The sequence below is a fragment of the Trichosurus vulpecula genome, chromosome 1 (genome assembly GCF_011100635.1).
Source record: "Trichosurus vulpecula isolate mTriVul1 chromosome 1, mTriVul1.pri, whole genome shotgun sequence".
Taxonomy (NCBI): Eukaryota; Metazoa; Chordata; class Mammalia; order Diprotodontia; family Phalangeridae; genus Trichosurus; species Trichosurus vulpecula.
The window spans coordinates 81680324-81707488 of record NC_050573.1 but is presented as its reverse complement, the minus strand read 5'-3'; the positions used below and the strand labels follow the sequence as shown (position 1 = coordinate 81707488).

The 27165-nt window shown below is 41.4% G+C and overlaps 1 protein-coding gene across 2 annotated transcripts in view; it reads right to left on the bottom strand.

Moving 5' to 3' along the window:
- MROH1 (maestro heat like repeat family member 1) overlaps positions 1–19342 on the bottom strand; it is a 182063-nt gene extending 162721 nt beyond the window's left edge. The window contains exons 1-3 of one of the 2 annotated variants that reach the window (XM_036741523.1): positions 19236–19315; positions 13291–13530; positions 13087–13157 (exon numbers count right to left, since the gene is read on the bottom strand). In XM_036741523.1, the coding sequence (XP_036597418.1) occupies positions 13087–13108 (22 nt within the window). In that variant the 5' untranslated portion in view covers positions 13109–13157; positions 13291–13530; positions 19236–19315. Of the gene's footprint in view, positions 1–13086; positions 13531–19235 lie in introns of both variants that reach the window. The other variant, XM_036741524.1, reaches the window with a different exon arrangement.
- Positions 19343–27165: the final 7823 nt, after the last annotated feature.

Below are 27165 nucleotides of genomic sequence, written 5' to 3'. Positions count from 1 at the left end.
GAAGGAAATAAGTATTTATATACTACCATGCGCCAGGCAACGTGCTAAGTAGATTTACAAATATTTTCTCATTTGATCATCACAACAACCCTGCAGGATAGGTGTAAAATTATTCCAATTTTACAGTGGGAGAAACTGAGGGAAATAGAGATTAAGTGACTTGCCCAGGGTCCCAAGTATCTATCCAATGCAGCATTAGCTGCTTCCCATAGCCACAGAACATCTTGAAGGGTCAGCTTAAGAGACATCTGAAAATCTGACCTCAGTTTAATAGCAAGACACCACTAGTTTGACATATGTATATGGAATGATCAGATAACTAAAAACAAGTGCTTGATGGTACAATAGAGCTTGTATTGGTCAGGGTTAGAGGAATGAAAAATGAGAAGACTTGTGTGGAAAGCACTGATCAGAGAAGGCTTCCCAAAAAAGAAGAATGCAACTAGATCTCTAAGGAAGCATTAGATTTAACTTTATAGAAAGGAGGAAAAAAAGCACAGAGGTAAAACATAATAATTTATTGAGAAATTAACAAATAAACAAGAACAGTCCACAAGACCAGCCTGGCTGAAGTAGAAAGCCCGTAAAAAGAACAAAGGGAAAGAAGTTTGGTGAATTAGACTGGACCAACGTAAGAAGGATCTCAAAAGCAGAGATGAATTCAGGCTTGATCCAAAGCTCACAACGCTTGCATAAAATTGTTTTATAAACAGCACCAGCATCTCACATGAAGATGACCGATAAACACTTTTTGAACCTAAGTAACTTCTTCCATTTCACTATAATGTATAACAAACATCTTTAGTCACAGAAAACAGTGCAATGGGGATAAGCCAGGGTTATGGCTGAAATTCATAAGAGCAGAGTCAAAAAGTTGAGGATGAACACATGCCAGAGAGGAAAAGTCCTTTGAAAGGACCATCTTTCCTTTGCCATTCTGTTTAATGAATTACCTGGGCCAGGTGAAAAAATCAAGGTCTAATGTCTTCAAGATTACACCTAAAATAGATTTAACATTGCTTTCCACTGGTTATTAAATTAACTGATTTGAAATTTTAACAGGCAAGCTGAAAACCAGGTTAGGGCCACACTTGCCATATGTGAAGGAAAGAGTCTTCTCAGACACAGCAGGGCCCAGAACCAGACATAGTCACATTTATCTTCCTTTAGATAATTAATGGAGAAATTATGATGGACAGATTTTAAAGATACTTAAAAACTTCAACAATCTGTGATCTCAATGAAGTGGGTATTCTTTCCAAAAGTACAGACAGCAACCCACTTATGCTGCCTCAACCTGACTTGGCTATGGGTTTCATGGGTTTCCACAAGGGATCCACCCAATGTTCTTGGGGGTCTTTCTCTAAATAACTTGATATTGTGTGCATACCATGCTGGCCATCACTCCTGTTATAAGACCACCTGTGTTTGAACAATATCTTTTTGAAAAGACTGATTAGAGCTTTAATTCTAACAAAGATTGTAGTATTCCTTAACTTGTAGATATATAGCCTCAATGGAAAAATACTGATGATTAGATGATGAGCCTTTGTTTCTGAGAGAAGCTTGGGGTAATTAAAAGTACTGTACAATTTCTCAAAGGTAATCCAGTCCATTCTCTGCATTCAATTCTGAGCCAGTTCACTGTCTATCTGCAATATCTGTCCAAGATTAGATAAGCAATAATTAGATAAGTAAGGTAGATAGATGTTGTGTTTGTCCTTCATTTTTGAAGAGGACCAATGACATCACAGATGATGTCTTGACTAGTGTGCAAATTGGATTTAAGTGAGGCAGAGTTACACAAAGTCTTCAGCCTCACTCTCTCTTCCTGAGTCACTTAAGTCCAGTGGCAGGACAGAAGTCGAGACAACTAGTGATGGCCTGGGATGCAGTAGATGACCTGAGTGTCCTAGATGTCTGATCAAGCTCTGAATGCTTCACAGTGACTGCTTCAGCCACCTTCATGGCCATTAGAACAAACTGTTCTCATCTACCCATTCCTACATAGGAAATCTTCACTTGCTTAAGGTAGATACCCCGCTGACTCATCTGCAGGTTTGAGGCCTGTCAGTTACCGTCAACCTAGTTTATCCCATCTGCTGAGATGTTTTTTCACCAGGGTGTGACCGCTGTGTATGCTACAGCTTCATAGAGCCACAGCTGAGAGTCAGGTCAATCAGGTGAACATCATAAAATGGATGAGCAGCCCTGAAAAGGGCTTGGCAAGCCCTCACGCCACAGTTGCTAGGCCTCCTTGAACACCCATAAACCCCTTACCTGCAGAAGGTAGACAGATAGGATGGAGAGTGAAAGTTCAGTTCTATTCATCAAGGAGAAAAAGCATGTCAAAAAGGCATTCTTCAAACTCTGGTTTTTCCTATGTGGTTAGGCTAAAATCTCACTTAGGAGGATCTACAATGTTCCAGAGTCTGATGTAATACATAAGTCATGTCCAAAGAGGTATACCTTGAGACCCTCACCATCATTATGCCTAGTTATTATTGAGGATCACTGCTTTCCAAAGTCTAAGTTCAACAAAATGCCTTTAAATTCAATATGAAATTAAATAAAGCTAAATCTTTCATTCATAATTTAGAAGCAACTTCCAGATACCACCATGCCTTAAGATTATCACTGGTAAACAGTAATGGCCACTCTACTAGCAAAGTGCAGAGAATGAGAGGACTTGAAAGAACTTTGGAGATAGGCAATTTAATCGAATCTCTGTATTTTACAGATGAGGGCACAAGATAATTTGTCTAATTCACACAGTATGTGACAGGGTTCAACATGATTCCCAGTCTTTAGTTTATTCCACATACTACAAAATTTGTTAAATGACTTCCTCCCCCTATTTCCAAATAGCAGAAACTTGGACAATAAGGGATTCACTGCAAGAAGGGGAAAAAGACATTTTGCACTAGCAAATCAAATTTTTTTATGGTCCAACAATAAGCACAATGGGATCTGATATTCTCTTAAGACTTACTGAAATACATATTTTTTGTTTAATCATATCTTTCAGGAAGTTCAATGATTCTTAAAATACCCCTCCTTGTCCTGTTTTCTAGATCAGTTATTTTTGTTAGTATCTCTTGTATTCTAAGTTTTCAGTCTTTTGATTTTGTTCAAATATGTCTAAGTGTCTCTTTGAATTATTCAATAAATTCTACTTGCTCCATTCTTTTTTTCAAGGAGTACACTATTTGAATCATGTTTTCTACCTTCTGTTCTAAGCTGTTTATTCTAATCTTTTTTCCTCAAAAGTTCTAATTCCATTTTTATCTCTTGCTTCATTCTTCCCATCCTTATGGTCAGATCATTCTTTTTCTTTTCTGAACCTCTGCTTCTACTCATTGCAGAACTGCTCTCCAGTACTAGGGTTTTTTCTGGGCTTCTCTTTGTGTATTGAAATTTTCCTTGTTTACTTTTACCAACAGCAATTCCTGGTTTTGGATTTTGTGCCTAGGCCAAACTCTACCACCTCCTGCACTCTAGAATGGGGTGGCTAGGCTCTAGTCTTTTTCCTGCTATAATCTTGATACTGTTGTCACTGATTTCCCACAGTTCCGAATGGGATGGTATGAGAACTTTGGTAGCCTCTCTATTCAGCTAAACAAAGAAGCCACAGGGAAAATACAAATCCCCTGAGTTTACATGTATATAACCTATTATCAAATTGTTCGCCTTCTCAATGAGAGGGGTGGGGAGGCAGAGGAGAGAATTTAGAACTCAAATTTTTTTAAAATGAACGTTAAAAATTTTTTACATGTAATTGGAAAAAACATGCAAATTAATTAAAAAGAACATTGATCCCAGAGGGGTCAAACATGCAGCTCAGAGCAGCACTCAGTCTTTAATTCTTACAAGTACCTCCAGAAGCAGATTGAAATATATTAGGGGAATATTTTTAAAATAAATAAAAACATAATAGAACATTTAAAAATCATATTGTAATTTCCTTAATTATCCATCTTATTGCCCAAAGGGCTATAAAAATGTGCATATCCTTTGACCCAGCAATATCATTTCTAGGGCTGTAGTTCAAAGAGATCATACAAATGGGAGAAGGACCCACATGTACAAAAATCTTTATAGCAGCTTTTTTTGTGGTGGCCAAGAATTGGAAATTGAGGGGGATGCCCATCAATTGGGGAATGGCTGAATAAGTTGTGGTATATGAATGTAATGGAATACTATTATTCTATAAGAAATGATGAGCAGGTAGACTTCATTCTCTGTAACAGAGGTAGGTAAATTAAAAAACAAATATATCCTAGTACAAAAGCTGCAATGATCTACATAGTGGTAATTTTTGCAAATGCTTCTAAGCATTGCAACACAAGATGGTCAAGTATCTCAGAAAATGATGTTTCTTGTTGCCTTTGGACTTGTTACAAAGGCAATGCCACCAACTCCTTTATTTGACTCTCTGAGGACAGCATATGATCTATACTTCCATTTAGCTTCAATTTCTTTTGATCTTCTGGTTATTTGGATTAAGAATGTCAAGATTAATGATTTAGTAACTATAACATATACCCACACCCTAGTCATTAGACAGATATCTCACATTTAGAGCTCCACAGCTAAGTTAATGTTTATAGTCTAAATTGTGATGCTATTATCCCTGTCACCTTTTTTGCTACCCTGCCATCATCAATGCAAATGTGAAAGAGAATTGCAGAGGACTGAGGGCTATTCTGCAAAATGATGCTTAAGTAGTGAAAAAAACATTTTTTTAAGACAAATCCAAAACAGTTACAGATTAAAATTCTGGGAAATTCAGGCAGAAAAACTTGACTAGGATTGAGAAGGAAATAAATCAATATTTTAGTGGGGAGAGAACCACAGAGAACCAATGCATGTCAGCAGTGACAGAAAACAAGAGGCTGAAATTCTATGCAAGAGTAGAAAATAGTTACATAAAAATGTGATACAAAAGCAGTACATCATAAAACTAGAAAAGAGAATTGCCAGAGATACCCTTCCATCCCAACTGTATAACTCACATAATACTTTGGCTCCAAACAAAAAGAAAGGGATATCACAATGGCAGTTCATATTTACAGGGCAAATTATAATACATAGTGTTGCTGTTCCCCCAAAATGGCTCAAGACTAGAGGGACAATTCCTCCAAAGGTCATGAGATCTCTAAAATCGAGCAGTTCAGCTAAAAACATGAAAAAGAACACTCCCTAGGCCTGCACAACTGCCAAGTTTATTGTGACTCTGGAAGCAAGTAAGGCTTTTTTATCCCATTTTCATATTTCTCTATGTCTATTTTTTTAATGCCCCAAATAATCAACCAAAAAATGACCTCTTCTCAAAAAGGACATAAACTCTTAGAATGTTACATTTGGAAGGTACCTCAGAAGGTACCAAACCTTCCACCCAAGGTAAAAAGTCCCTCTCTCTAAACCATCTGGGTCACCTAGTCTCTGATTTAACATCTAACAACTGATGGGAATTAAGGAATGTGCCAAAAAAAACATAGCTAAAATAGTGAATATAGGAATATCAAGTCCATCTAGAAAATGCACTGAAGGATTTCACCTGACTAAACACTTTCTTCAAAAAGCTCTTCAATTCTAATTACTGTCTAGAGAGGCGATGTGATGTAATGGCTACAGAATTAGCCTTAGAGACAGGAAGGTCTCGATTCAAGTCTTGCCTTGGACACATACTGGCTGTGTGATCCTGGCTAAGTCATTTATTCTCTCAATTCCTTAGACTCTAAATTGTAGTGCAAGTGACTACATGCATTGGTAGAGGGCATTTACTCACTTGAAGCTCCCTAGACCATTGGAAAAACAGGTCCTGTTTGCCCGGCCAGTTCGTCAGTTTTTTTTCACTGCCTTTGGTAAATCCAGCAGTGCTAGATGGTGGGTTGCATGTATTCCACTTATATCATGCAGCTGTGCTTGAGGATACAAGAGAAACTTGGAATCTGTCATCTTAATAGGCTTTGGATCCTCTGAGAATCTCTCACATAATTTTGGAGACAATCTCTTAGGAATTGCTAAAATGACCGAGGTAGAAACATAAGAGGCAACAAAAAAGTGATTCAAGAAACTGCTGCTATACACTGCTATACTGCCAAAGATTTTCAGCCACATTAAGCTAAAAGCTATCCATGAATCCTGCTTAAGTAGTGTATCCTTCAGTGATAACCTGACATATGGCTAGGGATATGGCATCAGAATGACATTAAACTCTGAACCAAAGGTCAAAAATGGTTATTGGGTCCAACTTAGATATAATCTCCTACAAGCAACATTTTTTTCTAAGTAGATTCACTCTCAAAATGCCACAGGACTTTCAAAGACAAATGTGCAATTAATCTGATGCTGTAGGGCAAAGACAGATTTTGATGCCCTAGAACTAGCTTCATGAGTGTATTATATCACATTTGAATCTCTGACATAGTGGGGACCCAATGGGCAGGCTCTCCATTCTCCATTCTCATTCACATCACCCTACCCTAGATCCTTGTTATTTCTTATTCAGACTATTAATATGGCCTCTTAACCAATACTAATATCTGACATTTATAAAGTGCCTTGAGGTGTGCCAAAAACTATATGTATGTGTGTGTGTGTGTGTGTGTGTGTGTGTGTGTGTGTGTATAAATTTGATTCTCACAATAACCCATGAGACAGGTAAGAAAGGTATTATTCCCATTATCCAATAAGAAAACTGACGACCAAAGACGTCCATGTTCACACATGAAGATAGGATGTGAAATCAAGTCCCTAGAGACTCCAAGTCCAGCCAACTTACCAATACATCACCTTGCCTCTCAACCAATTTTTTTTTTAGCTCATCTGTCTCCACTCCAATCCATCTTGCATATGATGTCTACCCTGTTCAAAAAACTTCAGTTGTTCCCCAGTTCCTATTGAATAACAAGTCCAAGCTCCTTAGCCTAACATTCAAGGACATGTGAAATGTGGTCTCAACTTACTTTTACTACCTTATGCTGTTTCAGATATTTGCTTTCTGTGTAACCATGGACACATCACTTCACTTGTCTGAGTCTCAGTGCCCTCATCTTTAATACGGGGACAATATCTGTAGTACTGACTCTCAGATTACAATGTATGTGAAGCATTTTGCAAACTTCAGCATGCTATATAACCATCAGTTATATCATATTGTTCAAATCTTTCCAAAAAATGCATTGTTTTCCTGTCTCCAATCCTTTGCTCCTGCCGTCACCTCTGCCTCCACTCCATTATTTGTGCATCCACTGAATACAACATTAGGCACCTAATATGTGCAAAGCATTATCTGAGGCACTACTGCAGATACAAATGTAGATAAAGCAGTCCATCTAATGGAGCTAACTGTTAACAATGAGAGATGAAAACACAAACATACAATATGTTACCTAAGTGGGGCAGCTAGATAGCCAGTGAGTATAGCACCAGCCCTGGAGTCAGGAGGACCTGAATTCAAATCTGACCTCAGACACTGGACACACTTATTAGCTGTGTGACCTTGGGCAAGTCACTTAACTCCAATTGCCTTGCCTTCCCCCCTCCAAAAACAAACAAACAACAACAACAAAAAATATGTTACCTAAGTTAGAAACGTAAAACATGCTAGTGGAGCTATTAAGAGGATGGTCATTACTAAGAAGAACAGGGAAGCTTCCATGGAAGAGATGTACAGAAATTCAAAAGGCAAAGGAGGACATTTCACTCATAGGAAAACAGCCTTAACAAAATCATGGAAGCCAGAGAATAATACTGTTCAAGGGGCAGAAGTTAGTCCAGTTTGGCTGGAGCATGACTGTGTAGAAGGTTAGATGCCTTAGGAAAGGTAAATTGGTACCAATTTGTGGAGGACTTTGAATGCCAGGTGAAAAAGTTTAAACTTTACTCCGCAGGTCACTGAAGATTTTTAAACAGAAGTCTTTGCTCATACCAGTCATAAGTGAAAACTCTGTTAAGAAGAGAATGTATCATATTCTGCCTTGTATTATAATTTTTGTGTGTGTATATATATATATATATATCTTTATCTGTCCTATTATAAACTATTCAAGGAACTGAAAATAAAAGTAAGATTTTTAAAAAATAAAGAGAAAAAAAGTGATCAGACAGTATAGAATAAAAATTACCACCGCCACCCCCCAAAAAACAAACCCTTCAAGAAAACATGTCCTACAGAACTCTGTGTCTCACACAATACCTCATATGCAATGTCATAGTTAGTAAACATTTTCTGGAAGAATAAATGAACTAACCTCTGAGGTTCCTTCCAAGTCATTCATTCAATAAACACCTGGGTGCAAAGCACTATGCTAAGAAAGACAAAAAGTTTAGATAAGACGTGGGCCCTTGCCTTCATGGAATATACAGTCTAATGAGGGGATAACTATTATACATATTACACAAATGCACCAGGAAGGTACAAAAAAAAAAACAGTCCTATGGTAACCCAACTGGAAATGGGGTCAGGGAAATCTTGATGGAGAAGGCTACAACTGAGATATGCTTTAATGGCTAGGTACGAATATAACATGAAGGGGAGGTAGAAAAGGGAGGGTGGAGAGAAAGACACTGCAGGCCTAAGGAAATTGTGTTAGGAAGGACTTATGGAGAGAAAAATGCAAGGCACATACAAGATATTGAGAACAGCCCAGGTGGTTCATAGTGCAGAAGGCAGTAATACGAGAAAGCTGGAAAGGCTGGTAAGCACCAGGTTATGAAAGTTTTGAATATCAGCTAGGGGAAATAAACTTTATTCTGAGGGCAATGCAGTTCAACTTGTGGTAAGTTGCATTTAAAATTCCCCAGTACACACAGGTAGGCTTATCCTCTGGCATTTGAGATGACTGAGAAGATTCTCTGCAAATGGATGGCCTAGCACACCACTGGGGATCAAATGGTGTTAGTTAAAGTGAAAAAGCATTTTGTATGTGGTCACCAGGAGGCTAGTGTCATCATCCATTGTGGAATACATTATGCATCACTACTTAATTACAGACAATAATTATGATTCATAAATTTTAAAGACAAGCAACATCTTCTCACACTCCCAACATGGAGAAAGAAAAACTCAAAACTGTAAGCACTGGCACCCTGAAAGACTGGCAAAAAACATACAGACAGTTCTTGCTTTACATAAATTTGCATTATGCAAATTTTGACTTTACATAAAGAATTCTGAAAGAAATCCACATTCTCAAAAAACACCTATGTTAACTTTATTATACTGTAATTCAGTGCTCCATGGCCTCCCCCTACCCTCACCAAAAAAAAAAAAAAAAAATCCTCCAAGCAGAAGAATAGACATACAAAGAGACTACTGCCAGATCAGGGGCTTGGCTTGAGACCTCTGGTACAAAGAAAGAAAACCTCTGCCCCATTCCATCCACGTGTCTAGCCCCCATATGTCTGTATTCTGTCTGTTTATACTCTGGTAATATGTGTCTGTCTCTGGCTCCTGCATTATCTCCCAACCTCTCCTGTCTTTGTCCAGCTCCACATCTGCCCGCAATGTGTTCTTCCTTTCGTTTCCAGTCAGACTCCCATGTGACTAGCCCTGGCCCCTCTGTGTTCCTCTTCTTGCTCCTACTACTAACTCCATCTTGTGAGTCAATCCTGGGTAGCTCAGTTCTCTTTCTATTCAATTGTGGATCCAATCCAATTTCTGTCTTCGGAGAAAATTTTATTCAATTATGAGAATTGTGATGAAATTTCATTGTGTTGTTTGAACCAAGTCCTATGTGGCTGGGAAGCTGGACCACCTCTACCTGCTACTTAGATCAGGTACATGGGCTGTTCGGGAGGACTAGCACCTCTGGTATGAGGGCTTGCCAAACGCTTTTCAGGGCTGCTCATTCACCTGTCACCCAACTCTCACTTGTGGCTCCAAGAAGCCGTAGCATGCACAGCAGCAACTCCCCCAGGAAACCACCTAAGCAGATGAGCTAAACCAAGCTGAGAGTAAATGACATGGCTCAAACCTGTCAGTGAGCTAGGGGAATGTCTACCCCAAGCACTTCCTCTGGTGGAATGGGCAGTTAAGAGCAATTTATTCCAATGGCCATAAAGGCAGCTGAAGTAGGCACTATGGAGCACTTAAGAATTTGGTCAGGCATCTAAGACACCAAGGTCATCCACTGGATCCCAGGCCGTCACCTAGGTTTTGTAGGACTCGATGACTCAGGAAGAGTGAAGCTGAAGACTTTGTACAACAGCTTCATTTAAATCCAATTTGCACACTAGTCAAGACATCAACCTGTGATATCATTTGTCCTCTTCAAAAAGGAAGGACAAACAACAGGGCCTCTTAACTAAGGACCTAGGGTATGCTGACTAAAAATCCAGTCAGAGGAAAAGACTAATGCAAGAAGTTTTCTCGCAATTTTACATCTCAAACAACCCATGTCTTACCTGAAAACTAGCATCATACTGGTCAATCTGGTTCCTTTGATTGAATACAGACACTTGGGAAGTAGGACACTTCTTTTTTTCTGGTTTCAGGGAAGTATCCCTGTTTTCTCTCCCCTTCCCAACTCAGAAAGCCCATAATCTTTCCTCTAATTAGAAATCATATTGCCTAATCTTATATCCTAGTTTATATCCTGTTATTTTCTTTTCACACATAAACCTATCGCTGTATTCCAGGTCAAATGTCAAGCTGAAGAAGCCTGGTCCCAATTTGTTTATGCAATTGGCATGCACTGCTTAATAAATCAGGCTCAGAAACTTGAACCTTTGTTTCCTCAGTCATTTCAAATTTCACCCATCATACTTCTACATCCCTGGCTCCAATGTATACTTGAACCGCGTGCTGGCTGCTCCCCCCATTAACAGGCACACAGGCACCTTTCGGCCTCCTTTCCCATATCCACAGGCAAATTTGCATTATGTAAAAATCACTTTAATAAGAGGTCTGCAGAAGGGTCCACTCACATAAAGACAGAACAGTCTGTATACCAAGGCATTAGTCACTTACTATACCACTCTAAGTTCGGTACTATTTTCCAGCTCTAGACATCTGCTAAAACTAAAAGCACCACTTCAAACCTGACTTTCCGTACCTAGTCAGCTACTGTTACCAAGTCCAATCCTCCCCTATACCACCACCACTTTAACCAAATCAGGGTCCCTGCTAACTCTTAGGCTAGGGAAAGTCACAGGGAGAGATGCTCCTTGGACATAAGATCATCCTTTCAATAAACCCACCAAAGCAAGAGGATAATTAGGCTGGTTGTTGGGATAGCACTGGCTACTCTCCTATAGAAAGGGTCCTTGTCAAACTCATTACATTTCCTCAAGGCATGACAGCTCAGCCACAGCACTCAGAAGTTATGAGCTTCAAATTCTTTTCCTACTTTGGCAGTTCTTCAGCCCCTATTACCCCGAAGGGACTTCAGCTACACCCAAAGACTGCCATCAGATATTGGTCTGCTTTGTGTTGATAAAGAACTATAAAGTGAGGGGATGCCCATCATTTGGGGAATGGCTGAATAAGCTGTGGTAGATGATTATAATGGAATATTATTGCACTATAAGAAATGATGAGCAGGTTAGTTTTAGAAAAAAACATAGAAAGACTTGAATGAAACAATGCAGAGTGAAACAAGCAGAACCAAGAGAACACTGTATACAGTAAAACCAATATTGTTCGAAGAGTAACTGCAAATGACTAAGCTATTTTGAGTAATATGATCATTCAAATCAACTATGAAGGACTTTTGAAGGAAAATGCTATCCACCTTCAGAGAAAGAACTGATCTATGTATGTAGATATAATGTATATTACACACAATATATATGTATTATATGGTTTCATATATATCTATATCAAATATTGGCTTTCTCTCATGCAGGGTTAGGAGGGAGGGAGACAACTTGGAACTCAAAATGAAACAAAAAAAGATATTGGTCTGCCAGTGGGCAGGAAGGAGAACTGACCAGGAAATTTAACTACTTTGTATATAATTTGTACTTAATTTTCTATGACATGTTATTTCTTCCACAGAATATAAACTCCTTCAGGGCAGGCACTGTTTGATTTTTGTCTTTGTATCTGAAGTGCTTGGTATAAGGCAGGCATTAAATAAATGCTTGTTGAATTTTTTAAGGAAAAAAGGAATGGAGAGAAACAAAGACTCCAGTTATATACTCCTCTACCTTGGTACCTTTATGGTACATAAACTAGACCAGAGGAACCTGTGGCCTCAAGGCCACATGTGGCTCTCTAGGCCCTCAAGTGTGGCCCTATGCCTGAATCCAAACTTCACAGAACAAATCCCCTCAATGAAAGGATTTGTTCTGTAAAACCTGGACTCAGTCGAAAGGCTGCACCCAAGGATGTGGCCACACGTGTCCTCAAGGCCACAGGTTCACCCTTTGAAAAACAGGAGGAAGGGAGGGAGGAGAGAAACAGAAGGGAATTTACAGAAGACAAAGGTCCATCAAGTCTCAGCTACTATACATCCAGTCATATCATAAATAATGTGCAAGATAACTGGGGCTATCTGGGAGCTCAGTGTTGACAGGTATTAATTGCATGTGTGTGTGCTCCAGCGCTCCTAAGATTTCTGCCCCAACAGACCCCACTAAGTCCATGATCTAATATCCCAGTGAGAAGAAAAACATTATTCTTCACTCCTTGGAGAATTGTACTGGGGACTCCAAGTCTTCTCTGTCACAGAAGCTCTCCTCATCTTGTTCCAAAATGAGTAAGTACAAACAATGCAGAATGTTGGGAATGTGAAGGCAGACCACAAACAAAGGGGTTGCTCTTTGCTCCACCTACATAATATTGTTTCAACTCTGGATAGTACACTCTTTGAAAGCAAGAAGCGTAATTATTCTAAACCAATGGCCTAATCCAATGCCCACCCTCAAAGGCAGAGCATATGGGCAGCGTGCCTAAGAAGCACACTCTGACTGATTTAAAGCTTGGTTAAAAAGAAAGCACTGGAGAAGACCTAGTTCTAGTCTTGAAACTTGTCACTTAACCCCTCAGGTTGGATCTCTAAGATCCTCTCAAGTTACGTATTCTATAATATTTAGGTGGGCACACACTTGAGCACGGCACTCACACACACTTACTTTTCACATTTGATTCTGCCATTTTCGTGGTCTGAGGTTTCTCCAAAACAAAAATGAGTTTCTTCTCAAACCTGGAACACCAGAAATAACTAGATTTTAATTCCTAAGTGTCCACACATAGCTCAGCTTTCAAAAAGTGGTTTTCTTTGTACTATAAAAACTACTGGAAAAATTTTATGTTGAAATTTCTATACTGAATTTAACCATGAAAGAGAAGACTGTACGCCATCCACTAAGTGTAAATGAACTTCTCTGATTTTTCCAGCCGTTAACAATTCTCATTTGTTTAATATCTTCTGTTTCTGAACTTCTGATAGTTTCTGTTGGCAAATAATAAATAAGTTATTCCATCATCACTTCAACGTAGGTTTCCTTGTAGACTTCCGTTCAGGAGTTAACATGTTTGATATATCATTCTCTAGAGCATCTTTCTTGCTTTAAGGCCTGCAAAAAAAAAATTAAACTATTACACATTTTTATATACTTTATATACTAACTTATACTAACTTGTTTACCCTTTTTGAATATAAAATCCCTCCTCCCTAGGTTAGAAAGCAACAGTACACAGTTTCACGGAAAATAGAGTCCTCTTAAACAGAACTACTTCCTTTCTACTCTAGTAACTGATTATTCTCCCCCCTCTCCATTTGTAATATACTTTTTTTAACATTTATTTTTTAAATTTTGAGTTTCAAATTTTCTCCCTTCCTCCCACCCCTCCCCCATCCATGGCACAGGAAAGCAGTATGTCAATTATACATTTGAAGTCATACAAAAATATATTTCCTTATTAGCCACGTAACTGATTATTCTCATAAAAGTTTTTATGCGAGAAAGGCTTAAAGAAATCTATTCTCCCCAAGTCTCAGAAATGCCATCTAACTAATACTCTCAAGTATAAAAATTACATCCTAGAGAGCATTCCTTTCAAAATTTTCTCAAAGAACAAACATTACCTAAAGCATTATAAATGACTCCTGAATCATTCTTATTTAATCAGCATGGTGTTCCTCAAACTGTTTCAAGAAAGATCCAACCCAGAGCTACAGAGCTCTTGCAGACAGTCCACCTAACTTCCTCCTCCACACTAGGTATGTTTTTCCTTTCCTAAGCACTAAATCTGCTCTATCATGACCTGTCATTTTAATGCCTCATTACCTCCTGCCTGCCTGCCCACCACTACTTCCTAGGATTTCTTTCTGGAATCACACACTGGTTAATCTGCTAATTTGATTTTATTTGGTAGGGATAGGGGGAAGGCATGGGATTTAAATCATGCTACCTCCCTTCACAGAGAGAGACCAAAGAAAACTGGTGTCCTCAGGATAGACAGTAAGATTTTGGGGGGTATTACCCCTATTCTAAGAACTAGGTCAGTGACTCAGAAAAAGAGAATGTGAAGATGGTTTATATACATACGTATATAAACATATAAAGAATATATGCAGGAGAAATACACAGTAGTTAGGAAAGAAGACCTTTAGCAGGTTGGGGAGAGATGAAGAAAAGCTTACATAAAAGGTGGTGTTAAGAACAATTCCTGCTCTCAAAAAGCTCACAGTGTAACGGGGAAGACAACATGCAAACAACTATGTACAAACAAACTATATACAGAATAAATTGGAGCTAATCAACAGAGGGAAAGCACAAGCACTAAAGGGGACTGGAAAAGCTTCTTGCAGAAGGTGGGACATTAGCTGAGACTTGAAAGGTGGTAGTTGTGTGAGTGAAAAGAGGGGGTCTGATGCTAGAAGCAGAAAGAGCAAGATTTGGCAAGGGTGGTTAGGATATGTTGAACGAGGGAGAGAAGTGAAAGGTAACACATAAGTTACAAATCTGGGACACTGCAAAGACAATGGTGCCTTTCACAAAAATAGGAAAGAAAAGGGGATTTGGGGAATAAGGCGTGTGTGTATATGAGTAAATTATAAGCTCAGTTTTGGACATAATAAGTTTGAAGTGTCTCTAGGACATCTGTTTTTTAAATGTCCAACAGACAACTACTGATAGAAAACCTACGGGGCTGGATATATAGATTTGTGAGTCATTCACATAAAGATGATAATAAACCCATAAAAGCTGATGAGGTCACCAAGGGAGTATAGGGAGAAAGAAAAGAAGAGGCCCAGGAAAGAGCCTCTGAGGACATTCACAATTAGGGGATGTGACATGAGTGATGAGTCAGCAAAGCGGCCTGAGGAGAACCAAGTCAAGAACTATTTACTAAGTGCCCACTAACTGCCAGGCACTGTGTTAAGCAGTAAAGATGTGGAAAAAGGGAAGGAAAAAAAAACCACAACCAACAGTTCCTGCTCTCAAGGTGCTCACAGTCCAATGAGACGCAAACAACTGTGGATAAACAATTATGAATAAACGAAATAAACTGAAGCTAATCTACAAAGAGAAGGCACTAGCACTAAGTGGCACAGGGTGGCATTGTACCTGGGACTTGAAGAAAGACAGGGAGGTCAGGAGATAAAAATGAGGAGGAAGATAACTCCGGGCATCGGGAATAGTTAGTGAAAATTAATTGTGGGGAGAAGGTGCCAGCACAATCCAGAGAGAATACAGCAGGAGAGGGTGGTCAACAACATCAAATGCAGAAGTCAAGAAGAATGAAGACTGAAAAAAAAAGCCGTCAGATTTGGCAATTAAGAGACACTGGTAACTCTGGAGAGCAATTCCAGCTGAGTAATGACACTGGAAAACATTACAAAGTTAAGTGAGAATGGAAAGAAAGTGGAAACAATAAAAACAGCTTTTTTTAAAGGACATTGGATGAGAAAAGGAAGATACAGGATGACAGCTTGAGGAGATGGTAGTGAGTTTTGTTTTTAAGCCTCCTACACTTACTCGCAATGGGAGCCATCTCTGAGCAACGCTTACTCACATGAATTGAGCCTGGACAAGTCACTTAACCTTTGTTCTCAATTTTCTCAAATGAAGGAAATGATAGCACCTACCTCCCAGGACTGTAGTGAGAAACAAATGGGATAACTTTTGTTAAAAGCACTTTTAACACAATGTTTGGCACATAGTAGACTTTATAATGATGCTTATTCCATTCCCTTTCCCAGTAGGGAAAGAACCCATAGAGAGAGCAAGATTGAAGTTCAGAGACAGTGGACAATTGAGGAAGCAATCTTCTGGAAGAGAAAGGATCCAGGGTACAAACAGGCTGAAGTCAGACCTCCAAAATCTATTATACAAATCTATAACATTAAAGAGCCATTTCCCAAAAGATAAGTTGCCAGTGGGCTTATTAAAGAAGAGCTAATAAATTCTTGTATCCTTCAACCCAGAGTTTCCACTACTAGGACTGTAAACCAAGGAGGTTAACGACAGCAAGAGCAAACCCAGCTGAACAAAAATATTCATAGCAGCTTTGTTTTTTATAATAAAACCCCAGAAACAAAATATGTGCCCAACAATTGGGAAATATCAGAACAAACTAAATGTAATGGAATATTACTGTACCATAAGCAATGGCAATTATTAAGAATTCATAGAAACATGGCAAGACTTATATGATGAAATGGTGCAGAAAAAAGTTAAAATATACACAATGACACCAATATAATAAAATCAACATTGAAAGGCTACAAAACTTTTAACAAACAATCATATACAGTCAGACAAGAACTCTGTAGGTTTTTGCTTGACTTTTTTTTTTTTTGGTCAAAAAGGAGGGTCCAACCTTGAGGGGCAAGCTGAGGAATGACTGACAAAGACAAAAAACATCAATAAACAGTATGATTTTTTTAAATCCGTCTGGTCAATGTTAGTACCATACTACCAAAATTAAAGGCCACACACTCCTTTCTGTTAATTTGTTTCAGCAAAATTCACACATAAGAGGATTTGTTTAGGTATTTGTTGGGAAATATATTTGTTGGGGAATATCTGTTGTGTGAAAACAAAATGCCTCAATAAATTTTTAAAAATTAAAAAATCCTCTATGCAGCTCCTCACAACAACTTTGTGAGGTAGATAGTATATTGTGGAGATGATAAAACGGGCTTAGAAATTACCAAAATCACTTAGCTGCTGAAGACCTATGGGTAAAAATTAAATAGAAATCTCTCTATTATTTGAGGCTGCTGACAACTGTTCAGTTTGCAACCAGAACCATTTCTCTGCTCCATGACTACGGAAATTTTCTTCCTTATCACAGAGCTCAAAGCAGGAAAGAAAAGTCTAATCACATTAAAAAAAAAAAGTCTAATCACAGTAAATCAAAGAAACAGCCACTGCTAGCTTAGAGAAATAAAGTTACAGAGTTTACTTCATACTGGTCTCATAAATGTCATTTCCCAACATGCACCACACCAAGATGCATTACCAGATTGAACTGGAATATCCCCCAAAGTAAGCACCAGTTCCTTCTGTCTGGCTTAATGATGAAGGAAATTACATGTAAAAACAGACATTAAATGCTCAGATGCTGGAGGGCAGCCCAGCACTGTGGGGTATGCAGCATCTTTTCCACTCTTCCTTGGGGTCACCTGCAATTTTGATTCTTATTTTTGATTCAGAAGCCAAACCCCTGTGCTCCACACAAATCAGGAAAATAAACCTACATTCCCTCATCTGACAAGCACCGAGAATTACTTGCAAACCTGTACTAGAAATTCAACTACACAAAAACGGGCTGGAGTCTAAGCTCCAACAAAAACAGGCCAAGAACCGTATTTACAACCAAGTGACCAAGACGGCCTCAGAACATCCTGGGAAGAGGGTCAGAGACCAGAAATGTGAAAAATCCCGTTTGGCTGTCCTTGTACATTTCTATCTGTTGTACTTCTTAAGATTGGGATGTCCTCCTACATCAGTTAACAGTTTTCTCCACAAGGAAATACAAACAGCTAAACCTGGAATGTTCTCCAAGAGCTATCAAGAGACCCTCCAGACTTCACATTAGGAATAAAAGCTCATCTGGCCAATAATACGATGACAAAGCACAAGAAGATTTTATCCTAAATCTAAGGCACCCCAACAGTTCTTGACAGGCCTTCCACTGACCTGGACCCTTGACTCTGTCAACAAGTATCTGCTAAATGTATGGTCCCCGTAAAGGCCACCCTGCGCTCTATTTCATGTGATAACTCCTGAGGGCCTTTCCAGACACAAATACTCTCATCCTCATTCATTCTCTCTCTCCTGTCACTACCAGACTACCACTACCGCTGTCTCTTGAGAGGCCTAGGCCCCCTGCCTAACATCAAGGAACCACTAACATAATGATAATAATGATATTGATAATAACTGACGGCGCATATACGTTTTAAGGTTTCCCAAGCACTTCACATACATTGACTCACTTGACTCTCACAACTCACTGTATGGCTCTCAATCACTTTACTTCTACGGGCCTTAATGAGATAAGCTGTCAATGAAGCAAATGTAATTAATCTACCTGACTACCAAGGTGGGTTTTAAGAAAGCTGTGCGAGCAGGGTTCGCTGTGGAACACCGAAAGGCGATGCTGAAGGTGAAGGTACTTTTACTTGGGCAGAAGCATCCCCAAGGTGCAGGGAGCAGCAGGAGGGATCAGGGCACGGGAGGGGCTGCGGAAGGGGATACGAAGGGCTGCAAGGTGGGAGTACCCTCCTTTGGGGAATAACATAGGGGAGCAAAGCCTTCACTCGGTAGGCGAGGAGACTCCGGCAAGGAAAGGGGGGGCGGAGCGCGGTGCGGAGAGACACGAAGTGGGGCGGGGGCAGAATGGTCTACCCAGGGGGTCTTCGAGGGATTACAGAGGAGGGCCAGCATGGCAGCTTAGCCGGGGAACGCGGTTTTAGTGGGGGGAGACAAGGGCCTCGGGGCCACAGGGGGATTCCCTTTACCTGGGGGAGAACACCTGCACAGGGAAGGTGGGAAAGGGACAGGGCGCAGGGGTGGAGGGCAAAGACCAGAGAGCGGAAAGCCAGGGAGCCAGGAGCCAGCCGGCCGTGACCTTGGGCGGAGGAGGTCGCCCCTGTCGCCGCGCTGCCTCGGTCTCCCCCGGGCTGCGGCCAGGGCGGGGCGGGCCCGGCTCCACGATCTCTCTCCTGGAAGCCCAGGGAACGGAGCCACTCCGCAAATCCCGGCTCTCTGAGGAGGGGGCACGACGTATCCTCCACCTTCCCTGGCCCGCGCTTGTTAGTTACCTCAGCCGCTGCAGCCGCCTCCGGAGCCGCCTCCGGAGCCTCCTCCCGAGCCACTGCAGCCACTGCCTGCCTGAGCTCAGCGGCAAGGGGGAAGCCGAGGCGCGCGCGTCACGCTACCGGCCCGCGCGCCCGTGCTCCACGCCCCACTCCGAGAGAGCGCGGAGGCCCCGCCCCCCGCTCCTGCCCAACCAACCCCAAGCTCGGGGGCGGGCACGCGGGCCTCCGCCCCCTCTGCGCTCTGCATTCCAATTGGTCTTTCCCGCCACGGCCCCGATTCTACTCCAACCCCTCTTCTGGGAGGCCTCTACGCGCTCGCGTGCACGCGCGCTCTAGCTTACGCGCCCTCCGGGCTTCCTCCTTGGCAGCCCCTAGGGTTCACCAACCAAACAGCCAGCCCACCACGTGATCTTCCGCACCTGACAGTTGGGCCGACGAGGGGGGAGGAGGAAGGTGTGGGAGAAGGGGGCGTTGCGCGCGCGCCCGGCGAAGGTGAGCCGGGGGGAGGGGCCTTAGGATACCCAAACAAACCGGGGGGGGGGGAATGGGGGCGGGACGCCCCTCCTCCCCCTCCCCGTGCCTTTCGCCTACTAGGGCAGCGCCACGCCCTGCTCTGCCAGCCCTCCCAGCCTTCCTCTCACTCCAGTTCCTTTGCCAATTACGCCCCACACCCCCAGTGTGTGTATGACGCCTTCAACCAAACTCGCCCCGTCCTCCTCCCCCTCCTATCCTGTGACTAGCACCCATGCACCCCTGTCCTGCAGACAGCGTTGTGTCTCTGACACATCTGAGGAACACCCCCGCCCCCCTCCCACACAGACAGAGACACGCAACATCCAGGTTCTCAGCCTCCCGCGCCCCTCCCCCGACCTAGGGCATTTAATAATCATCATCACCATCATAGCAGACATTTATATGGAGCTTACTACTCGCCAGGCACTGTGTACTACGGGCTTTACGATTATTATTTCATTTGACCCTCACAACAAACCTGGGAGGTAGACGCTATAATTATCCCCATTTTACAGATGAGGAAACTGAGGCACAGGTTAAGTGATTTGTTTAGGGTCACACACACAGTTAGTGTCCCAGGCCACATTTGAACTCAAGGTCTGCCAGATCCCAGGTAGGGCACTCTCTCCATTTTAGCACCTAGCTGTCCTCACCCAGGTTCTCATCTTGTCCCCAACGCAAAACATTCAATTAAAAACATTTATTAAGTGCCCATTATGTTCCAGACACTGTGCTAAGCACTGGGAATACAGAGGGGCCAAAGGCAATCCCTGTCCCCAAGGAGCTTACGATCTAATGGGGAGAGACAACACACTAACAAATATCTACAAAGCAAGCCACATGCAGGAGAAATAGGAATAAAAGAGTTAGTCTTCCTAAATAAGGTCAGATTTTAGTTGAACATCCAGGTTCTGATTCTCCCCCGACAACCCAGAGCACCTAGGTTCTTGTCCTCCCAAAAGTAGGCTATTCTGGTTGTCATCTTCCCCTCACCATCCTAGGCCATTCAGGGTTCTCATCTGCCTCCTACTCCCCACCTGAAATACCCAGCTTCTCATCCCACCCTACTACCTACAAGTCTTCCTCCCTACAAGGAGGTCTTCATTCCCACCCCTAATATTCAGGTTCTTATCCCACAAAACCCAAATTTTTTCATTCTTCTCTCGACATTCGGGTTCTCTTTTTCCCAGCACTATGTGCTGGGCATTATGGGCACTGTGTTAAGGACCAGGGATATAGACAAAAAAGAAACAATCCCAGCCCTCAAGGAGCTTACAGTCTATAAGGAGAGACGTATATTTACAAAATAAATGCAAAGCAATTTGAAGGGGGGAGGGAGGTCTAAACTTCTGGAATCAGAAAATGATGTAGAAGGTGAGTCTAGAGTTGAGCTTTGAAGGCATAATGGGGAATGGTCAATGAGAACCTTGCATGCACAGCAATATGGAATGTATGCAGGTGTTCTGTGACTGTTTACTGTCTGCTGCTTACTGCTGTAGACTCCCAGGTTGGCAACTCAACCTCTTTTCTGGTGGGTGATTGAGAGATGGGGAAAGAAGTAGCAGCTGGGGAGGGGGGGGGCTTCCTGGTGGCTGCCTGTCTCTGCACCAGGGCTGTCACATGGCCGTGAACATGGTGCCTCTTTACATGTGTTCTTTCTTGCTCTTAGGTGAAAGAATATTGGCTGGCAATAGAACTGAAGTTACATGCTCCCAAAGGTCAGGAGAGCCACCATCAGTCCAGGAACTGGAGTCCATACCAGATTTTGCCTTCAGCCTAGCCAGGTGAGGCACCAGTGAGAACCTGAGGAGCAGCCTGCTTGACCCACACCAGTAGTGGATTGACTCCAAAACACTCCACCTTCCTGCAGCAAGGGAGCTATTTCACCAGTGGCTATGCTATACCTAGGAGTAAACCTGAAGGGGTAAATTTTTGTGGCAGCCATATTAAATTTGAGTCCACTCTTCCCAGGGGGTGAGGCAGGATAGGGAAGAATGTGCCCCCCAGGTGCTGGGAGGAAATGCTTTGTAACTTTCTTCAGACTATACCTGTCTTCAGTAAATATCCTTTTGTAAAAGCTAAATGATGTTAAATGATACTGGGGTGGGTAATAATCACTGAGTCATAATCATATAGTAATTAATGTCCTAATCAATCATAATCAATGATATATAGAAGGTTGATATTGGAGAGTTGAAATAGAAATAGCAAATAGAAATATTAGGTTGATATTAGGGAGAACACAAATGGAATGGAAACTTCAGCCAACAGAATTAGAAGAAATATCCCACTGCCCTTTAGGGGTATGCCCAGAACCATGAGGGGGATATGTAACTAGCCAAACCCTTGGGGACCTTGACATTTCAAGTGACAATTGAGATTTTTTTAAAAAGAGTATGTATGGCTAAAGAAGTGTGGAAAATATTATACTATTTTATATCATTTTTAATTTCAACTAGACCCAGAGCCTGAATTAATGAGTAACTGGATGAAGATCCAGGACCTGGGCTTCTTTGTTCTCTCTGAAAGTTTGCTCAGGCAGTACCCTTACCACTGTCAACAAGGCCAGATTAGACTGACCCAAGGACATTCTTACCCCTGTTAGCCATCAAAGTATGAGACCCTAACTCCAAGGGAGAATATTAACTGACCTTTGTCAACATTCTTTACAACCCTATTCCATTAAGGAAAATCTCTCCTTGTATCATGGTTAAACATACATGGGGGTCATAAAAAATGAGGTAACACAGGCTTGCTGGGTCTGCTAAAATAACATATAAAAGTTTTCTCATTGCTTTGTTCAGGCAGCCAGAGTTTATACTCTGACTCCTTGTACGTACAAGTAAGCTAGCTCCGCTATGCTTTAAGGGAAAATAATAAACAACATGGATTTTTCTATCACCTAGCTCTGTTGTTTCCTTCAACCAAATTTTCAGGTGTAACAGAAGAAACCTAAAAGGCAGGGGGGAAGAAGAAGCACATTCTAGGAGTAGGAGAGTGGGAGACCGCCATTGCAAAATCATTGAGATAGTGTGTGTGTGTGTGTGTGTGTGTGTGTGTGTGTATCCAGTCCTAGTCTCTACCTTGAGCCTCAGTCCTACATCACCAATTAATTACCTCTTGGACATTTCAAATTGGATGTCTGAGAGGTGTATAAAACTCAACAGGTCTAAAGGTGAACTCACCTCTACCCCCAATCACCACCCTAAGCCTAGACATCATCTTCAACTCCTTACTCACTCTTACCCTCCCATACAGTTGTATCAATAAGGCAACATTCACAATATCGATGGTGACCATGAATATGCCTGTATAGTTCAGAATTGCAAAATATAAGAGACTATCTATATAGAAGGCAGAAGAAGTAAAACATTTATTCAGACACCAGAGGATCAAATCCCAAAACCAATAATTTCGATTCAACATAGCAACAGTTATATCCCAAAACCAGTAAGAACACTTCAATGTAACAGTAAGGAAATTAAAACATAATATCACAGCAAGGAGCCAAGCCATCCTTGTAACCTTCCCCTCTGCTAGGGCCCTCCCATAAACACTCACTCTCAAATCCTAACTGTCTGCTTGCCTGTGTCCTCTCCTCCCAGAGTTCTGAAAGCCCTTGCAGTTCTCTGGGCCCTTCCAATGCTCCCTCTCTCCATCTCTCTCTCTCAGCCCTTCTGGTTCTGTCTCTGTCTTCTTCCAAGTTCACAAGACTACCCTAATCAAGCTTCCCTTAACTAGCTCTACCTGAGGCCCATTAAATGGGCGGGGAAGATCTTTAATCATGATTAGCACCACACCATTCAATTGCCAAATTCCGTCAATTCTACCTTTGTAACATCTTTTTTTACATACACACACCCTTTTCTCCTTTGACATGGCCACTGTCCTAGAACAGGCCCTTATCACCTCACACCTGGACTATTTCAATAAGCCGCCTTGTTGGTTCCCCTGCTCTTCCCCATTCCAATCCACCCTCTACCCAGCTATCAAAGTGATCTTCTTAGAGTGCAGGTCTGACCACTGTCACTCATCTATTTAATAATTAAACTCCAGTGGCTTTTTATTGCCTCTAGGATGAAATATAAACTCCTTTGTTTAGATGGTAAAGCCTCACACAACCTGGCCCCAATCTATCTTTTCAGCCTCATTGGAGTTTACTTCTCCCACACTCTTGTGTGATCTGACCAAACTGTCCTCTCTGTTCTTCACACACAACCCTCCATTTTCCATCTCTTTGCCTCTCTACCAGCTGAACCACATATCCAGAATGTACTGTCTCTTTACTGATGCCTCATAGTCCTTTGTCTTCCTTTGCTGCTGCTGTTTGTCCCATCTTGAAGAGGACCATGACACCAGGGAGGTGATGCCATGACATGCAAATGAATTGGATCTGGATCCAGTGGCCAGAGATAAATCATGTCCTGCCCTGTTCCATGTCTTCCTTTAAGATGCAACTCAAGCACCATCTACATGAAGCCTTTTCTAATTCCCCTAACAGTTAGGGCCCTCCCTTCCTAATTACCTGGCATTTATCTACTTTGTATTTATTCACTTTATATTTATGCTAAGTGTATACATATGTACTTATATACACTTGTCTCTCCCATTAGAATGTAAATTCTTTGCGAGTGGACATGGTTTCATTCTTTTTACTTATATCCCCATGCTACCACTGTGCCTCACACATGAGGAGCTTAATAAATGCTTGTTGATTTATTGATTGAGATGGAATATCACATTTGAGGAACAGCCAGAAGGCCAGTTTGATTAGAATGTATACTATGTGATTGGGAGTAATGGGATATGTGTTGTGTAGCACTTTATATATCAATTAGAGTTTTCATCGGTGTTCTTCATCTCCTCCCCAACATCCAAGTTCTCATTTCTGTCTGGCCTTCTTTTTGGTGTTATCAAATTGGTTGCCAAGTCTTTCCTTGATTCTGCTTACAATATCTCCTGTACTCCTCTATCTCTTCACTCATAGTCATACCATTCTAGTTCAGTTCCTTGTTGAAAAAAAAAATGATGAAATATAAATTCCTTTTCTACCTAAAACTGGCAATTAAGTTCTTTTACAATATGATTTCAATCCCTCTTTCTAGCTTTATTTAACATTACTCTTCATCATGCACTCTCTGTTCCAGCCAAACTGGATATACCATTTCCCTCCTGGAATGTACACAGAAGCTAGGACAGAGATCAACAAGTTCCAACTTTGCATGAAGTCTTAACTGATTTCCATATACCTCCTCTATGCTGAAAGTGGACCTTCCCTCAAATTTTCCTAGAGCACTTTATCTCTCCCTACCTAGTATTGTGCTTTTGTGTGTACCATCTCTCCACTACAATGTGTGGCCTAGGGGGCATTCCTCTCCTACAAGAAACCCTCGCTCTAGACCCACAAGGACTGAATTCAGCCCCAGGGAAAGCAGATCCCCAAAAAGAGGAGTCAGGCTTTTACTGGCACATCTGTCAGGAAAATCTCTTAAAACAAAGCTTAGGTTTGGCACTGTCTATGATATTGCCAAAAAAGATAATCAACAAAAGGGATTATATCCCTTTTAAATGAATATAGAAGAGATGAATCTCTTCTAGAAAAGTATATCAATATACAAAATAGAAGCTAGCAGATCTAGAACAGATGTTCATTTCTTTCATCAAAAAAGCAGTGCCTAACACCCACATTCCTCATAGAAGCTCTTGGAGTTATTATCTAACCTTCCACCCTCAAAGATGGTAGGTAACTCAGAGCAAGGCTTCATCTGTCCTTTAGGCTCTTCAGTCCTCCCCTTGTATTTTGTCAGCATCTGAGCATGATACACGTTCTGAATATGGCCTCCCAGAGGACAGTCAAACCTTTATAGAGCTGGGTGGCCCAAGTTAAAACCCAAATTCAAGACACTTTGTGGCTGAATGATCTTGAGCAAGTCACTTAACCTCTGTTTTCCTCAGTGTCCTCATAAGTAAAATGGGAACCAGCATAGCATCTCTCTCCTGGGGTAGTTGTGAAGATGAAGGGAGGTAGTTGTAAAGGGCTTTGCAAACCTTAAAGCACTACATAAATGTTTGCTATTACCATTATATACGTATAATTTAACAAATGATAACAATAATAAACATAGATATACATACATACAACACAAGATGTCCCAAAAGTCTTAGTGCAATTTAAAAACTTTAATAAATTCACCACGACTTTTGGGACACCCTGTACTGACTACATACAAACTTATTTCTAATCAATTTAGAATATTTTAGCCATGACCAGTCACCCCAAACCCTGAAGATATCAGTAATTGGTTCCTTTTCACCTGTCAGGAAACTCAGTCTTGCTCCACTCACTGTCTCTCAAGATATTAAGTAAAACCTTAAATCTTCTTCATAAAATTGAAAGCAGCATCCTCAAAAAAGGCCTCTCCATCTATTTCCTCTCTGTGTCTTTAACTTCTCTCAAGCTAACACTTCTAATCCTCTCTCTCCACACTCTCCTTGAGTCCAGGGGAAAAGCCTCTAACAGTACAGATTCTTTGTGGATCTTCAAAGATCACAGATAATCCTGCCTTTTCCCTGTCTCTGCTGGGGTAGAGACGCTGTGGGTAGCTGGGTGGTGGAGTGGATAAAGAGCAGGATTTGGAGTCAGAAAGTCCTGAGTTCAAATCCCGCCCCAGGCACTCCTCGGACAATGCTCATTCTCTTTCTGACAGCCTCCGTTTCCTCATTTGTAAAATGAGATTAATAAACGGTGGCACCAGCCTCATAGAATTGCTAGGAGATTCAAATGGGTTAACGTATGCAAGGCGCTTGTAAACTCAAAGCTCTACAGAAATGCCAACTGTTGTTATTCTCGGGCTTTGTTTCAAACCATTTTTCAACTGTTGCTTTGAACTGCCACACCAACTGTGTCTCTCAAAATTCTAACTGCTCTGCAAGCTAGAATAACCAGCTCTCTGGTCCCTGTAATCCAGACATTTGAAGCAATAGATACAACAGGATCGGTTTGTTACCTGTGCCGGTGAAAAGAAACCGACAAGGTGACCAGGGAATTGAGGTGGGGTCTCAGGAGCATCTAGGCCATCCTATGTTCTTGTGCAGGAAGTCATCATTGCTGCTGGGAGAGGGAGATTCCCTGCCCCACCCCCTTGCAGGAAGTCTGATGGAGATTCCCTGCCCAAGTCCCAAGTAGCACACTCCAAAGGGGGAAGTGAGAGAAAAGGGGAAGCATTGTCCTCTCTTTTTTTTTAAAGATGATTGAGAAGTTGGCTCTTCCTGGCTCAATTGCTAACCCTCCCCATCATGGTGACCAAGGTACCAAGCAGGAGCCTCTCTGCCTGTACATGCTCTTTCTCAAGAGGCCAAAGCATGTGACTGCATATGCTGGCTCCATGGGCTCACTCACCATTATTAAAAATGTAAACTC